This window comes from Lepidochelys kempii, chromosome 13 (genome assembly GCF_965140285.1).
Source record: "Lepidochelys kempii isolate rLepKem1 chromosome 13, rLepKem1.hap1, whole genome shotgun sequence".
In the NCBI taxonomy this organism is placed as follows: Eukaryota; Metazoa; Chordata; order Testudines; family Cheloniidae; genus Lepidochelys; species Lepidochelys kempii.
The window spans coordinates 30,846,986-30,873,522 of record NC_136392.1 but is presented as its reverse complement, the minus strand read 5'-3'; the positions used below and the strand labels follow the sequence as shown (position 1 = coordinate 30,873,522).

The following is a 26,537-nucleotide window of genomic DNA, read 5'->3' as shown; positions in this document are numbered from 1 at the left end:
CCTGCTCTGCACTGGGACCACAGAGGAATGGGAGCTGTGAGGAAAGAGTCTTGTTTTTAAGACCTGAGTTTGCATTGGCGGCCTATTATAAAGCTGCTGCTTCTCAGAGAGCTTCTAAATGCCTGGATGGCATCACAGCTGTGAGACTGGCATCCGCATATGCCACACGACCCTACCATTCCTTTCCTAGGTGCAGGCAGGGGACAGGGTTGTTTAGGAAATCAGCTCTTCAGCAGGAGAGAGTGGAATTCGTTCACATTTTACTGCCTTGCCTGACGCTGAGAATGGCGCGAGTGGGCAGGGCAGGTAATAGAATCTGCATGAATGTCATTAAAGGTGCCAAGTCCTGGCTGCAGGGTTGCCCAGCAGAGAACTTGGCACCACCTGTGGAAACAGTTGTTTGGCTCAGAGAGATCTCAAGATCTGAAGGACAGCTGAGTACAAAGTATAAGGCCTACACCTTGCCTAGTATCATCAGCTCTGCAGCCTGCAGGTTACTTACATGACCAAAATGGTGAGCCAAGACAATGTCCACTATGTTGGTCGTCCAGCCTGAAAACTGAAAAGTAACAAAAACATCTCATGCAAATTCCTATGAGAAACTTAGCGACAAATGACTGAAAAACTGTAAAGGCCAAACTAGCTTTAGGTACAGGGAATGAGCCCCCAGAGTTTCGGAAGGGCTTGGCTCCTGCCATAGAAGCATACAGAACACAGCTCCCTGGAGTTCACCAGCACATCCGAGAGAAATGTGCCAATCCCCTGTCCATGCTAGGACCTTGAGTGCTGTACTGACTCTGAGCTGACTGGTGATACCCAACATCACTTGCAGTAACCCAGGGTCTCCCAGTCATGCATGACCAATCCCAGCCCTGCTTCGTTTGAGAACCCAACCTGCGGGGCCTGGCTCTGTAACTTGTACAGGATGGTCTGCAGCACTCATGCACAGAAAGAGAGAGAGAAGAGTCTCACCTTGGCTGCTGCCCAGTCCATCCAGCCTTTTGCACATGGATCAACATTGATGAGCACAAGCCCCTCCACCAGGTCGGGGTGATTCAGCTGCAAGGAGAGAAACACAGCACATTCAGTGTGAGGGGCCCCAGGGGACCAGGAGGCACAATGGTTGGGGAACTCCCTGAGAGAGTCAGAGACAGCAAAATAAGAGGAGAACCTGTAACTGAAACCCTGATTGGATAATTGCTAACAATACTTCTCACAGAGCAAGGGCAGCAGCTTCACCCCATTCTACTGAAGCAAGAAAATCGAAGTGACTCTGCCAGGGTCACATGTAGGGAGTCCATAACAAAGCAGGAAGACATTTCCAGTGCTCCACCTTAACCATGGCCACACTCAGCCTCCTGTAAATTGCAGGCCCATGACATGGGACATGTTGTCAGCATCCAGAGTTTTCAGCAGGGACTGTTTGGGGAATATAGTTACATCTAGAGTCCACTCAGTTTTAATCCACTGATAGAAGGAAAGAAGCTGACTCGAGAAAGGCATGGGGAACTCAGCTATTGTGTTTACATCGCCCACACAGCTCTGCCACCACACTTGCCCACGGGGAAGAGACCAAGACAAGTTGAAACCACTTGAGATGTCCATTTTCTGGGCAGCTGGACACTGTCTAATACCTATGACCATGCTAGAACCTGAACCCAGACTGCTTACTGTGGGAAGTGAGAGCACCCACTGCTGCACTCGGAGACCCACAATGACAGCTTTCAGTCTGGATTTCCGATCCGCCTTGGATTACTGGACGCAGCACAGGAAAGCTGTTTATGGGGCTCTAAGTCTGAACTGCAGATTTTAGAAATGGGATTTATCTTTCTAGCTATGAATGCTGAGATGAGATTCAGTACAGTGTGACCATGGAGCATCTACTTGTCTCCCCTCCTACATGTGCGAGGGGCCAATCCCCAACCCCACTGACCTCTCCAGCATTTAATGGCAATTAACTGACTCTAATGGCATCCCTACGCCAGGCACTCCCCCCGAGTCTGGCAAGGCTGTAGAGCAGCCCTGGCTCTGTTTAACCCCTCAGGTACCCTAAGCAGCTCTCATTTGGATGTATCCTGAAATCCCTGCTTCTCTGCCTATGCCCTGCAAAGAGGCAGTATGGTTAGTGGGGGCAGGGTGGAAAAAAACCTACTTACTGCAAACCTGCTGAGGATGTGAGCACCAGCTCCAACGCCAATCCCAATGATGCTTTTCAGGCTGAAATACAGACGCATCAGAGTCAGAAGAGACACTTTAAACTCAAGCCCTGGGTACCCCCACCCCATCCAGACCTCAGACCAGCTCGCCTGGATCAAAGGCTTGTTCTCTTTTGGGCCCTGCAGTCACACAGCAGGCATGCGGTGGCACATGTCACTCCATGCCAAGGCTGTGTGGGCTGGGCAAGGGCCTGGGACAGCCAATGTCCATTGCACGCAGCCCAAGCAGAGCCCCGCAGGAGCACAGGCGGAGCTGCTGGAATGGCAGCATGCCCTCTTGCAATAATCTGACAGGAGTCAGCCTGGGCCCCTCTGCACACTCACCTCAGGTGGGTTAGAACAGCAGACAGCATTTCAGCCAGTTCATCCATACTAGGATAGTGGTACCTGAAACCCAAAGGAGAGGCTGGAATCGGCAAGCCTCCGAACACTGACCACCAGAGGGGACGCAGACACCAGCCTTCCGATGACATTCCAATAGGCAGGAGCGTTCGATCGGCGTGGGCTCGGGTAACTACGGTGCAGTGACACTGCAGCATGGCACATTACGGATCCCGCCCCGTAAGCTGTGTTCGCAGAGATCTCTCCAGCACAGATCCCATGCTGGAGAATGGAGGGATGGACCAAGCAACTCCAGCTATATCTTAGTTTGGGTCGGCTGGGATCATGTGCTAAATCAAAAGCTCCCAGCAGCATCACTTCCAGCACTGGCTCTTAGTGCCTCCTCTGCTCCAGAGGACAGAGACCCTGCTGGCTGGAGTGATCCCTCCCCCTACCGCCAGGGCTGACCAGGTGGCAGCCTGCCTCTGGCAGCATGGGGAGCCCCATTTGGATTAAATAGCATCTTGGTGTGAGCAGACCCTGAGCACACACCTGGAGCTCTGAGAAGGGGCTTCGGAGAGTTCTTACCCAGTCGGGAAAGGGGGAGCTCCCTCCTGCTGGCCTGGTGCATCCACATGGCACACAGCAAAGTGCTGGGTAATCTCCTGCATGTCTTCAAAGTTAAAGAATGCATTGAAACAGGATTTGTCTGCAAGAGAAATGCCTAGTGAGCCTTGGACCCGGCCCAAATTCTGCTACAACTCATGCTTGGAACAGCAGTGCCACCTGCCTGCACTGACCCAAACAGGCTGCTCTGGAAACCCCATTGCTGCTGTGCACTGTTTGGACACCCGAAGCCTGGTGGTGCATGGTGTGACCAGGGGTCTGTTAAAGTCCATGTGACAGCAATCTAGGGAGTGTTTGGTGTTGGGAGAGCAGCGGGAGGGGGTGGGGCAGAAACAATCGCAAGCTACCCTCACTGCCCAGCCAATCAGCCAGACACCACACTGCACAGCTCACACAGACTTAGTCAATAGCAAGAGGACACAGGACTGAGGAACACTGGGGTTTGCAGCCAGACCAAGAGATCCTGGTTACTCGTATACACAGGTGCTGGACTTTCCTAAGAACAGTTACGTGAGGGGCCTGGGAAGCTCCTGGGGGTAAAACCTTTTGGAAGAGGGGCTGGGGTGATGAGGACCTATAACAGCAGTGCCTGCCTTAGAGCAGTTCTCAGCACCACGCCACGTCTGCCGCTAACTAGTCTGCCCAGCCTCTCCGTAAAGGAGGGGGCGGCGCGTGGGAAGGCCTTGGGCAGGCAGCTCCATCAGTCAGTGCTCAACTCAGCTGGGCCTTTGACTGAACTGCTGGCCGCTCTGCATCCTCACTGAGACTCCCCCCACCGGGGCCTTCAAGGCCTGCAGAGATAGGGTGACCAGATAGCAACTGTGAAAAAATGGGACGGGGGTGGGGGGTAACAGGCACCTATATAAGAAAAAGTCCCAAAAAACAGGACTGTCCCTATAAAAACAGGACATCTGGTCACCCTATGCAGAGAGCTGCACTCCAGACAAAGGCCTTGTCATGTGCTCTGTCCCCGTCGCAGCTCCAGGCCAGCTTGATTTCTGTGCTCTCCACATCAGGGGACCAGGCGGCTCCCAGGGATCACTAAGACTCCGAGTCTTGCCTTAAAACCGGCCCTTTAGAGCCGATACAGGCTGATGGGGGAGAGCGAGAGTGTCTTTGGAGCAAGAGGACTTACGGTTGAGGCCAATGTCGTGGTAAGTGAGGATGACAGGTCTCTTCCCCTTCGGGGTGCCCCGCATGGTGACATGGACAACTCCAAAAGCTGTCTCGATGTCATGCTCCTGCAGAGAGAAGACAACAGTCTCACTACAGGGACGACACAGCCAGGGGCAGACTCAGTCTGACAGGGAAGCAGGGAGCCCAGGGAGGAGAGGGGCACCCAGGGCAGGAGCCTTGGTATGTTTCATATCTACTCCTGTTCCCACAGGGACCACTAACACTGGGAAAGCCACATGAACTCTCAGCTCCTCAGAGTCACAGCCCTACCCTCACGACTGCCCAGGGCGAGGCATCCCACAGTACTTCCCGCTCCATCTCGCTCACCGCTCTGCAGAGCCAGTGCTGGCCACAGCTACTAGGCAGTTATTACACTTCACTGGTGCACAGCTAGGATGATGGTTTGAGACCAGGCTGTCTGCAACGTTAAGGTCTCTTTTCAGTCACTTTAGCAGGGTCTTTCTGGTCACATGCTGGTACAAGGTTAGAAATTAACAGAACACAGCTTCTCCTCAGACGTTTTCACAGGGGAACCCACACAACAGAGACTGTTGCATGGGCACATTCACAACAGCATTGTGCCTGCTGGCCAAACAGTATTCCTGTGGCAATGGCACCCCCAGCCTTGGAGCAGCGACCCCAGGGGGCGGGTATGTCGCTGGGACTCCTCCGAGGATTTAACGTGGGAAATGTGAGCAGCCTGCACACCTCACACCACAGCCTGGGGGATTCCCCAGCTCTCTCCCTGCAGTTCTAGGGGCCCATCCCCCGGCGTGGACGTGATTACACTATTATAAAGGTGTTTATTACCCATATAGCTATTCCTGAACGGAAAGGGGAATAAAGGATGTTTATACGGGTCTAACTGCATCCATGTTAAGGCTTCCACCAGTATAACTAGCTCACCCGCCCAGCACAGTTACTCTGGTACAAAATGTGCACAGAGTAGGCCCCAGGCTCGCACTAGATGAGAGGATACGGCACGGTGACCAAAGCCATTCTCAAACTAAACGGCCAGAGAGAACGGGCGACAAGCCTAACTGTTGGAGACCAAAAGCAAGAGGTTGTTTTAGAAGCAGAGTGACTTGTAGACCAGGCAGAGGGTCACATACTCACAGGATTTACCACAGTCAGACTGAAGAGCTGGTGACAAGCACATTCAAACTCTACTGCAAATCAGAGCTGAGATCTCTAATGCAGAAGAATATGGCCATCCCAGAACCTGAGTTGCCTTCCTTCCCACAGGGGGCATAGCCCCTCGTATGCTTTGCTGTGTTCACAGATAATCAAACCTGTCTCTGTCCACGTCCCCTGGATCCCTGACTGCTGAGCCTGCTGGCTTCCTGGATCAAAGCCTAGATGCTTAAAAGCATCTGAATGCACAGCAACTGCCCCAACAGCCAGTACAGCAGCATCCTTCCAGACTGCAGCTCAACTGCAGGCGTTCCTGGGGGAGTTTTAAGTCCATTTGCAGGACAGCCGGCCAAGGTTTTCCCCCCAAACACAGAAAAAGGGAAGACACTGGTCTACCAATTACCAGCCTCCCTGCCTATCTAGTCTCATGTATTTTAGTCATCCACCTGCTTTTATATCTGCCATACTGCAGTACCCAAGAGCCAGTCAGTTAGGCCTTGGCTACAATACTCCGAACTCAGTCCTGTCCAGTGTCTTAACCACAGGACTGCAGCAATATGTTAAATAACAACATAAATGAAATGCAATAAAATCAGCTGAATGCAATGGGAAGGGTGTCAGATCAAAGAGACAAACTGCATGGTATTCCAGAAGTGAGACACTCTACCAGAACACTTGGCCACCCTGCACAGCCTGGGGAACGTTTGTGATGCATGGAGGAGAGAGCAGCGTACACAGATTTCCGTGCTACGTGTGTGCAACACAGCCACGTTCCTGCTCTGCAGGGATTGCAGGCACGCAGTTTGTGCACCCATTTAACGACAGTTCCAAGGCCTGCTCTACACACACTGCACCAGCTTAACAAAGGTGTTGTGCAGCACCAATTTAATCAAACCAGTGCAACTTCCTGCAGCCTGTCTGCACGGTGGTTAAACTGGGTTTGCATTGGTTGAGCTTGCAGCATGGGAAAGCTGACCCAACTAAGAGCACTCATGCACAAAGCGGCACTTAATGGAATCGGTTAATGCCACACCTGCAGTTACACTGGCATAACTGTGTGCAGACCAAGCCTTGGAACACGGGCGAAGTCACAGAGGGGTTGGCTCCCCAGTCTGACCTCTAACCCTTTTCCTGATGTAGGAAAGCCCTAAGGAGAGAGGGTTTGCCTGCTTGTAGAACCCCAAACAGTCCACATTTAAAACACGTTTTTAATTGGCTTTGGGTGAAAGCATAAGCATGGAAAATCTCAGCCTCAAAGTAATTTCCTAGAAAGTTCTGAGCAACTGGAAAAGGGGGATTAGAATGGGAGTGGAATTCAGCTTTGTCTCCCTCTCAGCATTGCTAATGTGTCCATTGCTAAGGATACGATTTAGTCACAGAGATCGTGGCAGCCACGGATTCCACGACTTTACCCCATCTCTGTGACTCCTTCAGCTGTCAGTGGCTGGGGCTGGGGTCGGAACTAGGGCTGTGCGCCCCTGCCCTGTGGCTGGGGCCTAGACTATGTGCGCTTTCCCTCCCTCCATGGCTGCGGTTGGGGCTATGCACCCCTGCCCCATGGCTGGGGCTGAAGCCGGGACTGTGCACCCACCCCCAACACGGCTTCAGTCAGGGCCATGCATCCCCACCCGTGGCTGGAGCTGTGTGCCCCTGCCCCACGGCTTCAGCCAGGGCTGAGTGCCCCCCCCATCCCGTGGCTGTGCCTCCCCCCTGGTGGTAGAGTTCATGCTGTCAGTCCCCCCCTCCCACCCCAGCCCTACCCTCTGGCTATTTTTAGTACAAGTCAAAGGCAGGTCACAGGCTCCTGTGAATTTTGTTTATTGCCCATGACCTGTCTGTGACTTGTACTAAAACTAACCAAGACAAAATCTGCACTTTAGCCATCATACAGAAACAAAGTTTACAGTGGCGTGGTAGAGGTGTGGAATGTGACCCTGGATACAACCATATATTCAAAAGACAGCCATCAAAAACCAGACTTCCAGAATGGCCATCACCCCTCATGAAAATATACAACCCACCTCTGATGCAGCCTTACCACAACATTATCGGTGTGCACATGAATACAATTTAGATTAGACTGTAATCTTCCTTAGACGGCAAACAGAGACCATCAGTTACAGGCTGTACAGTGCCTAGAACAATGTGACCTTGGCCCCCAGGTGCTATCACAATACCAATTAATCATCACAATCTCACACATACTTCAGCCTCATACCACATCCATAACTGGAGCAGAGGGATAAACACACTGACATTTTCTCCCTGGGTCTTGTTTGTCCTTGCGAAGTGTCCAGATATTTCAGCAGGATGTGAGAGAGGAAATTCCGCAGCTGTTCCACGGAGGGGCTGGAGCAACACTCAGTGCCAACGGGCCCTGAGCTGCAGAGACATCCACACACTGCCCAGAGAACCAGCCCTTAAATGGTGGCTTAAATCGGAGTGCTTTGCAGCTGCCTTCAACTCACTAATGGAGAGACGGTGCCCCTGGAGTTGGCAGAGCTCAGCATGCAGTGCTCCATTTTGAACCACATGGCAGGACTGCCTGGGTCACGCCTGAAGGACTGCATCTTGGGGCTTGTTCCTGTGGCCACATCTCCACGTTAGTGATGGAGGCAGCCACAGGACACTGTGCAGAACCCCCTGGCCTCCACCCAGCCAGTCCTGAACTACAGCTGTCTAAACTGGGCACACCACAACTAATAACCCATCAAAACAAAGCTAATGCAGAGTTTAGTTTTAAAAGTGTCTGAATTTTTTTTTAAAGAGTGAATTAGGATGTGACCCTGAAATCGTGGCCAAATGTGGTATAGGTAAAAAGAAATCAAAGTCTGGGGCAATGAACAGCAGATGGTGCCACCTCCCTCCCTGATAGCTGGGGGTTGGCCAGCCTGCTGACACTCCTTCTGGAAACCCAGCACCTGAGCTCTCCACTTCTGACTGCTGTCAGTAAGTACCTCGATGATCAGATGCAAGGCCATCCCCAGCCAGCCTGGAGTGAGTGATTACAATTCTCTCCTGTTCCAGGTGGGAACATGCTGCTGCTCCCATGTACTAAGTAAAGGAGAAAAAACCAAAGCACAACAAAGCTGCCATGCACATTACGGCCCAAACAATCCCCAGCTCGCTCCACACGTTCTCAAAGGCAACGAGGGCTCACTACGGAACCCACGGCTTTGTCACACTTCAAGGCAGGATCCTTAAAATTAGGCCCCAGTGCTCCAAGGTGTAAATTGATATTCTGCCCAATTCCTGCAAAGGAGCAGCCTAGCACTGTGTAGGGTTGCCAATTTTGGTTGGACGTATTCCTGGAGGTTTTATTCCTGGCCCAAGGAGGACTGAGATGGGTGCCTCCTGTTACTCCTGTCCCGCTTCCTATTATAATCCTGCCTGAGAGGAGCAGAGTAGAAGTGTAGGGCGGGCTGAGGTTTGAACAGCTTCCTTTGGGGGGGTCGGCGTGTGAATCCCCAGGGATTTAAGGGTTGCCCGCGAGTCCTTAAGGCTATGGAGCCTAGAGTCTATCTGCTCTGAAAAGAGTCCTGAACAGTCAAAGGCCCTGAATAGTATTCTGGACCTCATGCGGGAGCCCCGAGAGCTGAAGCCAGAAGCAGCATCTCATGGTTACAGCAGTAGCCATCGTGTGTGAGTGGCCGAATCTGCTGAGTCCAACATGGCCTATAGGCAGGTCCTTGCGATCACCTTGCCCTCCTCCACGACTGCCCCGAACTCAGAGCAGGGATTCTCCAGAAGCAATTAATGGAATTGGACAAGGTGTTCCAGGAATTGTAGCAATAACGGCTGAGGACTGCCTGCTGGTTTGATATGCGAAGCTGGAGCCCCCGCGATGGAGTACACCTTCTGACCAAAGACATCTAGCTATTTAACTTCCTGGGACTTGGAGGGGGGTCAGCCCCAACTGTCCCTGCCGTTCCTTGTGGTTAGCCACCTTCACCACCACAGTACCCAGCTGCGGGTGGGTGTATAGGTGTTCATACTCTTCAGACAGCACAAAGTACTTGCGTTCTATCCCTTTAGCCATGCGGGTAATACAGGTGAGTGTTTGCCACAAAACCTTGGTTCTGGATTGTCTTAATGAGGGGCAGGGCTAATCTCGAAGGACCTTCAGGGGCCAGAATGCCCTGCATGGGATCGGTCTCCTTTGAGACCACCTCTGCTTGCATATTCAGGTTCTGGGCCACCATCCTGAGCAGGTCCTGATACCCCCCTGGTGTCCACAGCAGGCAGTGTGGTGGAGGGGAGGATGAGGATGATGTCCTCTGGGGAACTGGGTCTTCTTGACCCTTTAGCTCACGGAGATCCCCGTGTGGCTACCCCTTGAGCGGTGCTGGGGACAGCACTGGTTCCTGATACCACACCAGTCTTTGTACCGGCGCAGTGCTGGGCCCTGCATCAGTGCCGGAGCTAACCTGGGGGGCCGTTTCTTGTCCACGCAAAGGCTCCCGGGTCACCGAGGTGGCAGAGGGAGGGATCTGCACCTCCAAAGCCACCGACACGGATCTGGAACCCAGGCCCTGGGCTTGTATCCAAAAGGGACATTGGGCTGGCCCCTGCCACTGTGGAGGCCAGGACGCCATAGGCAGTAGCTGCCCTTCATCCTGCCCTGAGCAGTGTCGGGATCAGCGCTGGGATCAGTACTGGCCCCTACTAGAGGCATAGGAGTCTGCCTCCACAAAGCAGTCTGATATCGGTGACCAGGGCAGCGCGGGCCAAGACGGTGCCGGGGAACGGTGCCGTGGAGATGGTGATTGGTCACAAATCAATGTAGGCTTGCCCCTGGAGGACACGGTGCCTCTTTGTAGGGCCAGCGCGCGAGCCGGAGTTATGGCGGTGGAATGCGCCATCACCACGATCAGGACCTGGCCACTTCAAATGGATCTGGCATGGACGGGGAGGGAGGGGTCTATATCCTCCTCCAGGTCCTCCCACACCAGGAAGTCCACCGGGACCATACTCGACAGACCTCCCCGCAAGGCTGGAGTCGACAGTGCCAGTATAGGCAGGGCTAAGGTTGGGTGTCCCGACACGTGACACACCCCACAGGTGCCTGCTTGCTCCGTTACTTTAGTGGGGAAACGCCCCCGTCTGCTCCCCTTTTCTTCTGTGGCACTGGCGAATTGGAACAGTGCCTGGCGTTTGCAGTAGAGGAGGTCTTCGGCGTCGGGGAATGGCGGTGCCGACAGTCCTTAGCGGAGTCTTTTCTCGGCGCTGAACCCTCCCCCACCAAGACCGGCGTGCTGCGCACCAAAGTGCCAGACGTGGGTCAGCTGGAGGCAGAGGTTTGACTCCATCAGGAGGAGTTTTAGCCGAAAGTCCCGTTCCTTTTTGGTTCTGGGCTTGAAGCCTTGGCAGATTTTACACTTGTCCGACTGGTGTGCCTCTCCCTGGCACTTCAGGCAGGAGTCGTGTGGGTCTCCCTTGGGCATAGGCTTCAGCTTGAAACCCTGAGACCGAGGCATGACCTGGTCTCTGGGACAGGAACGAAATGTTAGTGGGAACGAAATGGTCACTGGCGGTAAGAAGGAACTGAAGCAGCAGTGGGTCAGCAGGGACCTATATACACCGCCATGAAGGTGCCACTCCAGGGGCCTCCACAGCCGACCCGATGGGTACCGCTAAGGGGAAAACCTTCCAACGACTGTGCACGTGGCGCACACACACCTACTTGGAATCGACATGAGTAATCATTCAAGGAAGAATAAGGGGGCTGCAGGGTGTCGCAGTGGGATACTAGGGGAGGCTAGTTATGGTGACATAACAAACGGCAGCATCTAAACTGACACTTTGACGCTTAAACTTTGCCACAAAACGCTTTATGCGTCTCATTGAGGTGGTTTTGTTTTGTCGGCAAAACAGGAGAGTTTTGACAACAAAAGTAGCTTTGTGTGTGAACACCTCCCCTGTTTTGTCGGCAAACGCTCCTTTTTGCCGAAAAAACTGTGTAGCATAGACAAGGCCTAAGACTGTTGGAACTTGTGGTGAGAGAGACCTTTGTTTTGCATTCACTTAGCTTGTTAAATTAGGTATTAGTTGTGTTTTACCTTTTATTTCCTTGTAACCAATTCTGACTTTTATGCCTCACTACTTTAAATCACTTAAAATCTATCTTTCTGTAATTAATAAATTTGTTCTATTGTTTTATCTAAACCAGCATGTTTGGATTAAAATGTTTGGGAAACTTCATCTGGGATAACAGGATTTGTGCATATCATTTTCTATTTATGAAATGACTGACTATCTATGAGCTTGTATTGTCCAGGAGAGTGCGGGGCAGTATAACACATAGTTCTGGGGGGAAACTCTGGGACTGGGAGCAATTTACATGCTGGAGGCTGTTTGGGAGCAGACCAGGAGTGGTTGCTCTCGTGGCAAAGCAATGTAAAAGGCACCACAGGTGGAGAATTGAGGGGATACAGCCATCCATCAGTCAAGATTGTACCCTGGGTAATGTCACAGCCATCTGTATTAAAAACTCAGCAAACACATTTACTAGAGAATGGTGAAGTGTTTTCTTCTGCATAAAGTAAAAATTACTTTAATCCCACTCAGTGCTATCTTAGCTCTATAGGCCACATAACACTTCAGGCCTAGGATCTGATCAACCCCCTCCCCCCCATATTAAACCAGCATTGGGTGAAACTCATCATTAAAATAATAAAGAAAAAGAATGTTCTGCTGCTGTTAAAGCACCCTCCCCCGCCCGGAACGTGCCTAACAAAAGTTATCACCACCATGGTTGTAAAGTAAAGACACCTAGGTTCTGGGAAATTTTAGGAAGGATCTAAAGAGAGACTCAACAAATAGTATAATAATCTCTAAGCAGAGCTTTTATGCTGACCATCTGCTTGAACAAACAAAAAAATCACAAATATGTTACAATTTACACATAAAAAACAAAATGTAAAAGACTTAAGCAGGCAGGAGGACATGTAGGTGCCAGTGTATAATTGGTTCAAATTTTTGTTAATTAGGGATATGGGATAATGTGATAGGTTTAATAATTTTTTTGAAAGTAGTTAGTTTTACCTATATAATGCAAATTAAAAAAAAAGCTCTTTGGGAACTATTCCAGGACTGTGATTCAACATCAAGCTGCTGGAATTCTTACCCCTCTGCACAACAGTGATGTGCAGAGGCATCACTGGGAACCCCCGAGCGGATCATGACTGGCCATCGGGTGAAGTCTGTCTGAACACTGGGAGTGGTGAGCATAAAAGATTTGCTTGGCATATGTGTTCTTTGTGTACTGCTAACAAGTAGATGTTTAGAACACAGCTACGTAAGGCTCTTTCACTTGGAAAAGGTCCCGCAGACCAGGTCACGCCTTGAGCCCTTGGTAGGGTATAGGCGGGATGCCCTAGATTATGTGGGTAACACCACCACAAGAACAGCTCAGGTCATGAAGATAAGTCACAACAAGGCACAATTCGTTATACTTCACATTGGCACCTCAAGCTGACCCGAAGCTCAGACTCTGACTCCAACAGTCAACACTGCTGGTGGCATGAAAAAGGAAGGCTGATTCCAATGCACAAAGAGGATTGTTTCAGTTAGCCTCAGAGCGCTCCCCATCACAGGACCGGGAGGGGAGAGAGGCTGGCAGGGAGCAAACAGGAAGAGTGCACTGAAAAAGGGCTGTTTGGAAATCGCAGCAGTAAGGGCTCATGTTTTGTCTGCAGTGTCCATTTGAGTCTTGAGTGATTGGCAGATCCTGCACTCCCGGAGTCAGAAAAGCAAGTCACAGGAACACATGTTTAATGTGGGCTTGGGAATTCCCTTTGGAGAAGGTGCCAGCCACCATCAGCCTCAAAGGAAGTGTTTATTTCTAATCCACCAGCCCACAACATATTATGTAGTCCAGGTATCTGGGTCCCGAGTTAGGATTCCAATGGGTGAAGGTCCAGCAGAATGGGAGGGGTTGAATCATCTGCTCAAAACTAAAAGTGTATTGGAGAATGGGAGTAAATCAAAGGACAATGATGAACTCTGAGGACAATGGAGATTCATAAACAGTGGAGGGTTGACTCAGAGCAGCTCCAAGATCCATGCCCAGAAAAGGTTTGCAGGTACAAGAGCCCACCCCACCACTACACCTATGTTTCAACTGGCATTAACTATGCAATTGGGGAGGTGAACATTGGGCTCTTCTGCCTGAAAGGAAGCCACTTATCGGAAGAGCCTCTGCTTCAGTGACCTCAGACTAAAGGCTATGTCTCCACCTCCGCAGTGTGATAGCTAACATGCTGTAAAACCCTAGTGTAAACAGACAAGCTGTAGTCGTGCCACAATGTAGCTGGTTGTGTTGCACCGGAATTTGAACCCCCTGTGTGTACCCCAGAACTTGACAGTTCTGCAGTCAGCCATTTTATATGTTCAGCCACTGCCAGCTGAAAACCAAACATCTCTTAGCTAGGAATAATAATACTAGAAATATTTTGAGATGAGTAGTTTGTTGAAATTAGGAGAATTGGTGACCCAGTAGAGGTTACTATGCTGACCCACAGAGAGTCATGGTAGGTTATATGTTTTGTTAGAGCAGTGGTTTTCAAACTTTTTGTATTGGTGACCCCTTTCACATAGCAAGCCTCTAAGCGTGACCCCCCTCTCAAAAGAAAGTCTGAACAGCCACGAGAGCCCTTGGCTGGCTGTATGACCCGTATGGATCCGAAACACTGCTGTAACAGCAAAGCAAGACAGTACAAGCTCTAGTTAGCAAGAAGTTTGAGATCCTTTCCTCTCAATCACTACAACACAAAGGAAATTCTCCAGGTGACTGTTGGAACCAGGAGTGTGCTGTAATGAAGTTCACCATCCACTGCTCAGCGATTGAATTCCCCTCTCCCCCAAGGTTACTCACGCCATGTCTTTCCTTTCTCTCTGAGGGGAAGAATTCTGGGAGGGCAGGTGTACACTTAAGAACTGCAGCAACCCAGCTACACCGGTGAAGCTGCGCTACTGTCGTGCTTCAGCGAAGACACTACTATGCCAATGGGAGAGCTTCTCCTGTTGGAGTAGTTACTCCACCTCCATGAGAGGCAGTAGCTATGTTGATGGGACAAGCCCTCCCGTCAACATAGCACTGTCTACACCGGGGGCTGCGTCAGTATAACCACATAGCTCAGGGGCACCCCTGAGCAATATAGTTATACCATGTAAGTTTACAGTGTAGACCTGGCCTCAGACTCCCATCACAAGAGGGGGCTAATTAAGGAGGGCTCAGTGGTTCGCAAGTGCACTTCCAGACCACAGAGGAGTGACAATTGCCTGAGCAGTTCCACTCTCCGCAGTCATTCTCCTCCCCCACAACTCCCAATTGTTTATTGTTGAGCTACATTGTGCATAAATGGTGTATTCAGAAGGGCTCTCTCCGAAGCTGAAGCACACCACATGCCAGCAGCAGCACAATGAAAGATGTGAAAGCCAAGGACACAGCCAAGGTATCATACAGCTTTAAAAACATAACAACCATGTGTGTGTGTTAAAATAGCAAGTACATGAACTCTGAAAACAGACGAGAACAGCACAGTCATACTTTGTGCCTCCCGACCTCGACAGTGTCACTTTACACTAGAACAGAGTCCAGCTGCACATGGTAATAGCAGGTATTGAGATTCAATTACAACACAGACTAGAAAGTGTACAGAGCTAACTTTATATTATTTTTTATTACAAATATTTGCACTGTAAAAATGATAAACAAAAGAAATAGTATTTTTCAATTCACCTCATACAAGTCTCGTAGTGCAATCTCTTTGTCATGAAAGTGCAACTTACAAATATAGATATTTTGTTACATAACTGCACTCAAAAACAAAACAATGTAAAATTTTAGAGCCTACAAGTCCACTCAGTCCTACCTATTGTTCAGCCAATCACTAAGAGAAACATAAGCTAAAGATTCATATGCCGCTTTGTGCTTCAGCCACCGTTCCAGAGGATACGCTTCCATGCTGATGATACTCGTTAAAAAAATAATACATTAATTAAATTTGTGACTGAACTCCTTGGGGGAGAAGTGTATGTCCCCAGCTCTGTTTTACACGCATTCTGCCATACATTTCATGTTATAGCAGGCTCGGACGATGATCCAGCACACGTTCGTTTTAAGAACACTTTCACTGCAGATTTGACAAAACGCAAAGAAGGTACCAATGTGAGATTTCTATAGCACTTGACCCAAGGTTTAAGAATCTGAAGTGCCTTCCAAAATCGGAGAGGGACGAGGTGTGGAGCATGCTTTCAGAAGTCTTAGAAGAGCAACACTCTGATCTGGAAACTACAGAACCCGACCCACCGAAAAAGAAAATCAACCTTGTGCTGGTGGCATCTCACTCAGATGATGAAAACGAACACGTGTCAGCCCGCACTGCTTTGGACTATTATCGAGCAGAACCTGTCATCAGCATGGACGCATGTCCTCTGGAATGGTGGTTGAAGCATGAAGGGACATATGAATCTTTAGTGCACCTGGCACATAAATATCGTGTGGCATCAGCTACAACAGTGCCATGCGAACACCTGTTCTGACTTTCAGGTGACATTGTAAACAAGAAGCGGGCAGTATTATCTCCTGCAAATGTAAACAAACTTGTTTGTCTGAGTGATTGGCTGAACAAGAAGTAGGACTGAGTGGACTTGTAGACTCTAAAGTTTTACATTGTTTTATTTTTGGATGCAGTTTTTTTTTACATAATTCTACATTTGTAAGTTCAACTTTCATGACAGATTGCACTACTGTAATTGTATTAGGTGAATTGAAAAATACTATTTCTTTTGTTTTTTACAGTGCAAATATTTGTAATAAAAATAAATATAAAGTGAGAATTCTACACTTTGATTTCTGCGTTGTAACTGAAATCAATAATTTGAAAATGTAGAAAATATCCAGAAATATTTAAATAAATGGTAACAGCATGATTAATCTCACGATTAATTTTTTTAATTGCTTGACAGCCCTAAAAGCTACTTTAAGACAGAGTTAAGGTGGAGGGCACACATCAGTGATTTAGGGAAGAACTGTAATTACTGTAATTATCTCCAGCGCAACCATTATAAACTCGAGAAATACAGAGTTAAATGCAAACATAAAAGAAACCCAAACATGTTAAGGTGTGGAAATGCAATCAAAGCACCCACACAACTTTAACTCTGTCCTGTAGTGACATCCTGAAATAACCATACAACTATGATTAATACATAACAGCGTTCGTCATCCCAGAGTAAACTGATTTTTAAAGACAGTTTCTCATTTTTCCCCTCATGACCTTACCATGTCTGGATTTCTTTTCAGGTTAACCTGGACTCTGAATTTCCTGGCTTTACAATGCTGCTTGTTATTTTGGGCATTGCAGAATTCTGGCTTTCCAACCCCCGTGAACCATTTCAGCCAGGCAGCATGGTCAAGAAAGCAGTTCCAGGTCTCAGCTCACCTTTCATAAGTAGCATGCTGACATCAGCACCCCCTTTTCTCTCTCGGTGGGGGGAAAGGGAGCCGTACCAGAGACAGACTGGATTAAATGCTGTTGTGTGTCAGGCAGAGGTCACAGCCCTAGAGTGGATTTTTTTTAAACGACAACATACATTTCAAATGTCAGGAAAAGGAGGAGAATTTTATGTCAACAGGGCATTTGCCTCTCAAAGCAAACACAAAGGGTGTGCCGGCACAATAAAGACACAAACTCAGTTCCACTAACTGCAGGTCACCAACACCATCTGCCCATCAGCCAGCCAGCCAGCCCTCAACAAGATCATTTAATCTGCCATCTGCTTGCTAAGGGGGGGATAAGCTCAGCCCAGCATTTCATTAGAGCTCACAGAGCTGGAGTGTAATGGGGATCTGAGATTCTAGGTTAATACATTTTATTTCAGAGAATAAACTAGATTACTACTATTAATGAAAAAGGAAGAAATTTACCTAGGCCTGTAAGCAGTGTGCCAAACCTACCGTTTACTCTCACGTAAAATGGTTAGCAGATTATTCAGGGGTTGTTTTGAATGGAGTAATGGCACCCTGGCACACTGACCATTGTTATCAGCATCGAGTTGTGTTTAGTAGTGGCTAAATGCGTATCAAAAAAGGAGGACAATGTCCTCCATTGGTCAGCTGCAATGCAGGCAGACAGGCTGGGAGCCCCTCCACCCCACTCTGACCCAGAGAAACGAATCTCTGGAGCAAGAGAAGGGGCTTGCCATTTGGATTAGCATAGAACTGTTTCAGACCAGTCAGGCCAAGCCTAGATTTATTCATAACTGAAAATAAATACGCCAACCACCTGGGAAGTTAGTAACAGCTTACAAAAGGGGAAGTGTACATAGCCTCACAGCAGCCAGAATGCATGGCAAATATGAACAAAGGTATTCCTAAAGACAGCAATGAGCGCTGAAGCTTTAGTGAAAGCAGCATGTATAAAATGTGCTTTGTGCACCACGCAGTTCAGAGGAACATCTCCCTCTACACGAAGGACATTCCAAGCAAGACTGAAAATAGCAGCTGGGACTCAATTAATTTATCTTCTTAGCAGCTAAATATTTATCCCAAAACATGAGCACCTGCAAACTAATGCAAAGCACTCTGAAACTCTAGCATTCACCTGGAACGAGTTCTGGATTTGCCATACCAGATCAGACATGGTGCCATCCAGTGTAATATTCTACCAAGAGAAAAGTTCACAGTGGCCCTGGTCAATTGTGAAAAGGAGGAAAATGACTTTCTTACCCTGCAGGCAAATCAGCTTATGGCCTGAAACATGAGATGTGCTTACCCACGGTTGGTACACTCCTGACCTCTGCTCTACTCAGTCCATGTCTCCTCATGCTTGATGTCTGGGCAAAGGCAAGACTCTGAACACCAAAGGGTTAATATGTTCCAGCAAGAGTGATCATGTAAGATTGAGTTCTCTCAAACCATCCTGCTGAAAAAGGATGTTCATAATATTAGCCCAGCTCAGTCCAAGGCACTTTCAGAGTAGAAGAGTGAGGAAAACTCACTTCTAGCATAGGCCTTGTCTGTGTGCCAATTTGCACCTATTTAGTTAAACCAGTGCAAACCCCTGTGGGAACACACTTATTTCCACTTACACCAGACTTATTTAGATTTCATTTAAACCTGTTCGTTATGGAATTAAGCTAAAGCAAAGAAGCCTGGTTTAAACTAATATCTCTGCTCATCCAGCCTTTGGCACCAGTTTAACTAAATCAATTTAAAAATCACACCATTAAGTTCAACCTGTGCCATTCTGCATGCAGACAAGCAGCCCCCAGGGTCTGTGAAAATTGTGATTGAAAGCTCAGTACTGAGACAAGTGCACTTGTGACAGTATTGGAAATCCATGAAGATGTATGTTGGAGGAGAAAAATAGGGACGTACCATATAACTCCACAGAAACATGGAGGGAAAGGGTGAAAAATCAGGCAAAGATACAGCCAGAGGGACAGGACTGTGAAAAACCAAAACTGAACAGTTTAATGGACAAGTCAGTGACTCCCATCTAGAGGGTGGCCTGGCTTCTCCAGGCAGCAATTTAAAGGGCCTGGGGCTCCCAGCAGTGGCTGGAGCCCCAGGCCCTTTAAATTGCCACCAGAGCCCTGTTGCTGGAGCCCTGGGGTAGCGGCAGCGGGGCTCCGGGGGCTATTTAAAGGGCCGGGGCTCCCGCTGCCTCTATTGCAATCTCCAAAGTGCCGTTCTATTCTGAAAATTGACTCAATGTATAGTGGGTTTTTAGGTCAATAACTTCAGACTGAACTTGCCCTTGTACTCCTGGTATCTGCCTGTGTTCCTCCAGCTTGGAGGAATTTGGGTCCCCTTCTATATATGTGTCTTTTAGGAAGATCGAGCTTGAAGCGCTTTTGCAGTTTCACTTACAATTCATGGCAAGTTGGGCAACTCACTGCATGAGCAAAGCACAGAAAGCCAGACAGCAGACTGGAAGGAGTTTACAGATGAGCCCTACAGGGTTTTTAAAAACTGGACATGTCCCTTTTTGATTTTGTTGTGATTTAAGGAGGCCTGGAAGAATTCCCTTCCCCCCACCCCCGCCCTCGCCCCTTTTGTATTTTGTTAAACATGAAGGAAAAGTTGCCCTTTTAAAGTGTCTGGTTAGCTGGGTCCACAGGGACAGGAGAGGCACAGCAATCGAGCCCATTTAACAATGTAAGCAGCATCTATTGCAATCGTTCCAAACTTTATTAATCCACATACCGCCTTTCTTTATAAGTTGTCGTGAAGTGAACTGATGGAACGTGAAACTCATGTACCACAGTTTGGTAACCCGGGATCTATGGCATGCAAACATATGAGCTGGATAAAGATGAATGTGTCAGACAACACCTGGCAACAATTGTAGGTGTTCAGTTAAACAAGAATCCTACACTGCTCACCAGCGAGTTCATAGCCGTCCTCCCAGCAACAGCCTAGCCTGCATTCCCACTCGGTGAAGCTATTCGTATCAGCCTGCATGCTCACACCGACGACTGACAAAGCTACATGAAGCCTTCATAGCAATAGCTTCTCATTCTGATGCAGCACAAAGCAATGCATGCTTCTGTGTCAACGGCTAACTTGTGACTGAAGAGGAGTTGAGTTGGTGCAGGCTTTATGCTGCTTGTGCTATGCCAAACAGCAGTCAGATGAAACCAGTCTCTTTCCAGCAGTGTCAGTTAGGAGATAATACACGTGGGAATACCTTCTTGGCCCAAGTCAGACGCATGACCAGGCTGCTTTCTGCACTAAATGAAAATGTTTTTCCAAGAGCCAAACAGAAGGGTAAATCTTATGGTGGTGGTTCAGGGACACCCCTCAGAACCCACAAGCTGAAAACGTGGGATATTTTGGGCAGTGTGTCCTGCATCCCCCCCTCCCCCCAATTCCTGTGGAGTGGGCCATTCTGTTTAAGGTCATGCTGTTTCCATAGGAACCGTCCCTGCCATGCAGGATCACTGGCCCATCTAGCCTGGGACCCTGTTCCTTTGCATCACTGTGACGGTACATGAGAATTTACCCACTAATGTCATTTCTGTGGGTCTAGGCAACAGCTGAGCCCATCAGAGACTAGACCTTTTGGCAGTTCTGGCCTTGCACCCATCCCTTGTGAGCCCTAGATTTCATTCTGACCTCGCACCGACCGAGTGGTAAGACAAATGAGACCAGACACTCCTCATGAAGAGGAAGCACTGACCAAAAATATGACACTATTCCACTCCTGGGAGAGCCTGAGGACTTGCTGTCTGGGGCCACAGGAGGAAAGATTTTACTTGCTAGGATCATTTCTGTGGCTCCAGTCTAGCCACCCCAAAGGAACTCATTACAGTGAAAAACCCAGGACAAGGAGAGTGGGACAGAAAAAAACCTCTCTACCTGCTTCACTTCACATCTGCCCGAAGGTGCACAGCTGAAGAGACAGTGAGCCAGTAGCTCTTAGTAAACACATGCACTAATATCAGGCAGCCACCCTGCAGATCTCCTGTTACGTGATTTCTCATATCCTTGCTCAGGGATTTGCTACAATCCTGGCAGAGTGGGCTCTAAGCCCGGCATGGCAGGGTACCCTAGCTTCGAGAAAGGTTTGGTTAGACAGGTTCCAATTCACTCAGATCATACATCTGGAAGCAGGAAAGCTTTTTTGGCTCCCTGCCAAGAAGAAATAGAGGGAATCTCATTTGCCTTCTGTTTTTACTTCTAGCTAGTAAAGGTTTAGATGTGTGTCATGCCCGTGGATGCGAGCAAAGCCCAAAGCACCTAAAGCCAGGGACAGTTTCCTAGTGATGGTAAAGAGGGATATCAACATCAGTCAGAAAGAAGGGAACGTTTATCAGACTATTTGAGGTGTGCATTAATGGAAATACTGGTGCCCCTATTCCTCAGCCATTAGTTTGTCAGTAGCTAGTTGTGTTTAGTGGTGGCTACTTGAGGGTTTTGTCCACTGGTCAGCTGGGATGCAAAAAGACAAGTGGAAAGCTTCTCCATGCTGCTCTGTTCCACGTATACACAAGAACAGTTGAGTTATGCAGACTTTAAAAAACCAGCATGACCCCCCGAAGGGATTATAGAGAACTTTGTGGTCCTCTACTACTTAAGAAAGTTGTCTGTCCATGGTCTAGAACGCCCTAGTTTTAGGGCTCGTTAATTTATCATTCGGGGAATTACAATAGCCAATGTATTAAGAACGAAGAAGAAATGCTGCTCTGGGTCCCAGGTTTGAACTCAGAAGAGCGTGTCCGGGCCGGATCACAGTTCTGAACCCAACAGGGGCAATGCTGCTGCCGCCATTTCAGAAAGAACAAGGCGAACGTCACACTGCTTAACGCAAAGTTAAACTCCCAAGTTAACGCATGAAGTAATGGCTTCAGAAACATCCTGCCAAGCCTAAAAGGGGTGAGTTAAGCTGGACAGGAAAGCTGGAATCAGGGCTAGCCAGCTTTAAGGGACACTGTTAATAGTGACTGCTGAAAAAGGTGAACCCTGGTCACAAATGAAATACATATTGAACAGGAACAACAACTATCCTCTCAATCCCAGAAAGAGACCCCTGCCCTCCAAACACAGGCAAAGCTACCCTCCTGCAGTGTCTGGACTCCGCCACTACCCCCAAGTGCTGCGTTTGATGCATCAGTTCCTCACAATCAGAGAACAACAGTTTTGTCCATTTCAGTTCCCAGTCTGCTGAGAAAGAGGCCAGTGAAACACACACGTAATCAAACCCGACTCTACAGGGCCGCGATTGGCAAGTAGCTCTTCGGCAGAGTTGTGCTACAGGCCTTGTTCACAGAGATATTTACAAAGAGGGATTTGGGGAGGATATGATGGAAGAGAATACTAATTATATACAGCCCTGTCACCAGGTGGCATCCTTTTGTACCCCCTTTATAAAAATTGCAGACCCCCTCCCAAGCCAAGAAAAAGCACAGCCCTTCCCCTCTCCCTCCAGCACTGCACAACTGGCTTATGGGTGTAGATTTCATGCTCCTTGCACAGGCCACTGTCACAGGCAGGAGACCCAATTAGACCAGCCTCAGGTCTGAGCTGATGTAACAGATATTATGCTCCAGCGGTGGTGGGAACCTAAAGACACTGCTTAGGTTTGATCCAGCATTCCTTGGTGTGCAGATGGCCGAGGCAGATAGCCGTGCCCCGCAGTGGCACTTGGCAGGAGGATGACGAGGAGGTGGTGGCAGCACGGAATCACAAAAGCAGCTGTAACTGGATGCTAAAAAGACACTACAATGAACTGAGAGCTCCTGCAAGCAGCATCCTGTCTCCTGCTCAACCGTTGCCATAGACACCGGTCCTCCACTGATCCAACCCACCCAGATCAGGCGTTCCTCCGCCAGTGCTCACTTCCCTGCTGGCTGTGGGGCTGCTTGGCAGCTCTGCCACAATTCAGCAGCGTGGGGTGAACAAAGGCCTCAGCTACTCTGCCACTTTGAGAGGGCCTGGGGCTGAAACAAGTGAGGGCAGAACAGGCCCGTGTGGAGCTCGTCCACACATGGCTTCGCTGGCTGTCCACCCTCTTTCTATGGGGTAGGGCTCCCCTGTGTTCCAAACACATCTAGTCAGTCTCTGCAGACTGGGGTGTGCCTTGGGGAGACCGTGTGGGAGGTTCTGTGGTTTGATGGGAAAGGGGGGCCGAAGAGAAGGGAGGCCTTTTATCCTATCATGGGGGCTTTCCTGACCCCCTCCCAGACCAGCACCTTCTGCCAAGCCTGGACAGCTGCCAGCCGGGAGAAAGAGGGAGCCAGCTCTGAACAGACAAAGCCAAGGCTGCTTTGGAGATTCAGAAGATGCCCAGGGAATGGTTAATACTGCCCTCTCCCGTCTCCTGGCCCCAGCACACCAGACCTGTGCTCCCCTTACTCACCACACACAGGCCCCAACAGGTAGGGCCTGTGCTCCACGCTCCCTGATCACCTCCTGACCCAAGCACACTGCACCAGTGCTCCCCTCCTAGGCCCAAGCCTGACAAACCGGTGTGCCTCTCCCCAGCGCAACCAGGCCTGGCACCTGAGCTCCCCTCACCCTTTCCTGTGCACAGACAGGATGGTGGGGGAAGCCTGTTTTCATTGCATTAGTTACTTTGAAGGCAACAAAAGCAAAGTGATTCAGAGTCACTGCTGCTGTCTTCCCCTGCCCCTCGGGACTCTGTGGCTGTATCAGAGTTTGATTAATGCTCTGAGGACTTCAGAATAATGGCAATTTTAAAAGCCACTTGCAGCTGGGATAAGTAGGCCCAGCAGGCAGAGTTAGAGCCCAGCTGCCCTGGACTGTCGCATCCTGCCCGCCCACAACCCAGTACTTTGTATGGTTTTGTAGGGCACCCCCAAAGACACTGCGAGACAAACTGCCTGATCGCGGCTGCATTTATGGCTCTGCCTTTTCACGCAGCCAGAGGAAGCATTCCCAGAAGCCCCTCTAAAAAGCTGAGTTTTATATAGAGTGGAGTCAGAAAGCCCTGGACAGCCCACTTCTGCAGCTACATTGCCAGCACTTCACAGCAGTGAGCTGGCCCTGCCCTTCACAAGCAGCAGAGTCCTCACAGCCGGGGAGGAAGAGCAGTCAGCAGGGAGAGCAGCCACGCATGGTTCCATGTGTTGCTCCAGTCTGTTTTGACTGGGTGCAGGATGGGGTGTCACTTGGCATAGCAGTTTGGGCCTGCCCCACGACAAGTCTGCCAGATAATACCAGTGTCATGTACTGTCCAAGGAAGAATCAGCCCAACTGCAATACAGGGAAGCCATGCAGTTTAATTGTTTCTCTATTGGGATCATTCTGTAGCAACAAGACAGAGACCATGGTGGTCTTCTGCACTGGTCTGTCAGGATGAATCGTATCAGGAGGAATTACTACAGCTTTACCATGAATTGTCCTCATGCAATCTGACCATCTCTGGGTCAACTGATCCCAACACTACTTAGCACTTCACATCTTCAGAGTGCAGAACCAACCAGAACTACTGCAGGAACAAGCCATTGCGCCATCTGCCCCCCTTGCCAGCCAATGCGCGGGGTGGGATCTGTGTCTTCAGACCAATCTGGTGGCACACGCAGCAGAGCTGCATGAATTTAGCATGTTGCAAGTAACAAACTTAACAGGAGACAAATTAGTCCAGCACTGGGTGTTGCTGCAACAGCAAACATGGTACAGTGCGCCAAAGGAGCAAGTCCACTAGCCATGTCTAGTGACAGCATCCAGCTCCACTCCCAGGCCTGTTTTACCAATAGAACTACACTGCTTATTTGCTGAGACTGGCACTTCAAAGGACAACAGGAATTACTCCATCCCCATCCTGCTCCCGCCTGCCCCGCCGGCACGTCAAGCTGCGTGCAGCAGCACAGCAAAGCTACACGCCCGTGCCCTGTGATAACGATACACTGCCAAACGGTAGAGCTCATGAGGAGAGGGCAGAGATGCAGGAAAGAGCAGGCACTGCCTGACTGATGCAGCGCATAGGTGGAACACACTGAGAACAAACCCAACTGTCCCACCATTTCCCTTCACTACTTTCGACATCCCTGAAAGGGTCTGATGGTATTAGGAATTTCCTTGCCAGCTCACTGAATCCTGCAGCTCACTGAGCCCTAATTTGACATTCCTGTCATGGAGCTCACTGTGTCACCATTTGGCACTGGGACGTCACTGCAGGGGAAGCTGAGCTGGGAGGGCGATGGTCTTGTTAACACAGACAGTAAACTGAGGGAGGGAGATGGCCCGGGAAAGGAGGCTGCTTCCCAGGAGATCTTCCAGTTCTGCTCAGCGAAATCTTAACAGGCTCAAGGCAGAAGACTGGACTAATAAAGGCCCATCTGAACTTGGATGGGTCATCTCTGTGTTGGTTATGACATAGGCCATTCGCTGCTTTCTGTGTGGAGGCTGGCAGTTACAGATCTCTTCTGGCTGCATGCTCCTTACCTGGCAGTCAAAGTCCTGGAAGTTCCGAGCAGCATTCTGTCAATGAGAAAAGAAAAACAGTCAGTGTTCAGCATGGCTCCCCCAGAACAATTGACAAATCTGCTGTCAACACCAAGGCAGGGGGCTCCCTTGGGGGCCTGCGCTCTGGTACAGCAGCTTGGACTTGCTGCTCTAAAGGCCAGTTTGTCACCAGAATGTGAGCTAAATAAAGGAAAAACAGTTGGTACTGCAGAGAAAACTCCTTGGAAACCCACTACCTCAGGGACCCATGTGGATCAGCCAATCAGCCCATCGAAGGCCTGGTCTACACTACTAAGTTTTGCCGGCATAGCTATGTCGGCAAAACCCCTTGTGTGGACACAGCTATGCCAACAGCAGAGTGCTACTGGCCACTTAGCTAATGCTGTTTGGGGAGGTAGTATGTAGGCCAGCACTCTCCTCCTGCCACTTTCCACTAGGGGCTCTGCTGGCATAGTGGTCAAGACTACTGCAGTGCTTCTCAACCAGGGGTACGTGCACCCCAGGGGTACGCAGAGGTCTTCCGGGGTACAGCAACTCCTCTAGATATTTGCCTACTTTTACAACAAGCTACCTAGAAAGCACTAGTAAAATCAGTACAAACTAAAATTTCATACAGACAGTGACTTGTTTACACTCTCTATATACTATACACTGAGTACAATATTTATATTCCAGTTGGTTTACTTTATAATTATATGGTAAAAATGAGAAAGTAAACAATGTTTCATTGATAGTGTGCTGTGACGCTTTTGTATTTTTACCGCTGATTTTGTAAGCAAATAGTTTTTAAGTGAGATGAAACTTGGGGTATGCAAGACAAGGAGTCTGGAAAGATTGAGACCCACTGCTCTACTGTACACAAGCCCTAAGTCTCTGACCATAGCCAGCATCAGAGGCAGGTTCAAGAACCCTTCAGTGAGTAATTATGTAATAACCTGTCCATAAGGGAAGTGACCTGGAGTGAATGAAGAACACTTGTTTTATTAGGAGGATCTGATCATCACAGCTGCCATTGTCAATTTGAATGCAGAATTACTTAAGGCAATACTGCTAAATCTTAGGTTCACAAAATTCTCCATTTCCCCGTTATATCCTAAATGAGACCCAACCCCCATTCACTTAGC

The 26,537-nt window shown here is 49.2% G+C and overlaps 1 protein-coding gene across 4 annotated transcripts in view; it reads right to left on the bottom strand.

Annotated features, from left to right (window-relative positions):
* The window catches only part of NDRG3 (NDRG family member 3), a 118,618-nt gene that overhangs the window by 11,441 nt on the left and 80,640 nt on the right, over window positions 1-26,537 (bottom strand). For all 4 annotated transcript variants that reach the window (XM_073309973.2, XM_073309972.2, XM_073309974.2 and 1 more), the window contains 7 exons: window positions 25,393-25,428; window positions 4,300-4,405; window positions 3,126-3,246; window positions 2,541-2,603; window positions 2,157-2,217; window positions 973-1,059; window positions 503-559 (listed from right to left, as the gene is read on the bottom strand). In XM_073309973.2, the coding sequence (XP_073166074.1) occupies window positions 503-559; window positions 973-1,059; window positions 2,157-2,217; window positions 2,541-2,603; window positions 3,126-3,246; window positions 4,300-4,405; window positions 25,393-25,428 (531 nt within the window). The remainder of the gene's footprint in view (window positions 1-502; window positions 560-972; window positions 1,060-2,156; window positions 2,218-2,540; window positions 2,604-3,125; window positions 3,247-4,299; window positions 4,406-25,392; window positions 25,429-26,537) is intronic.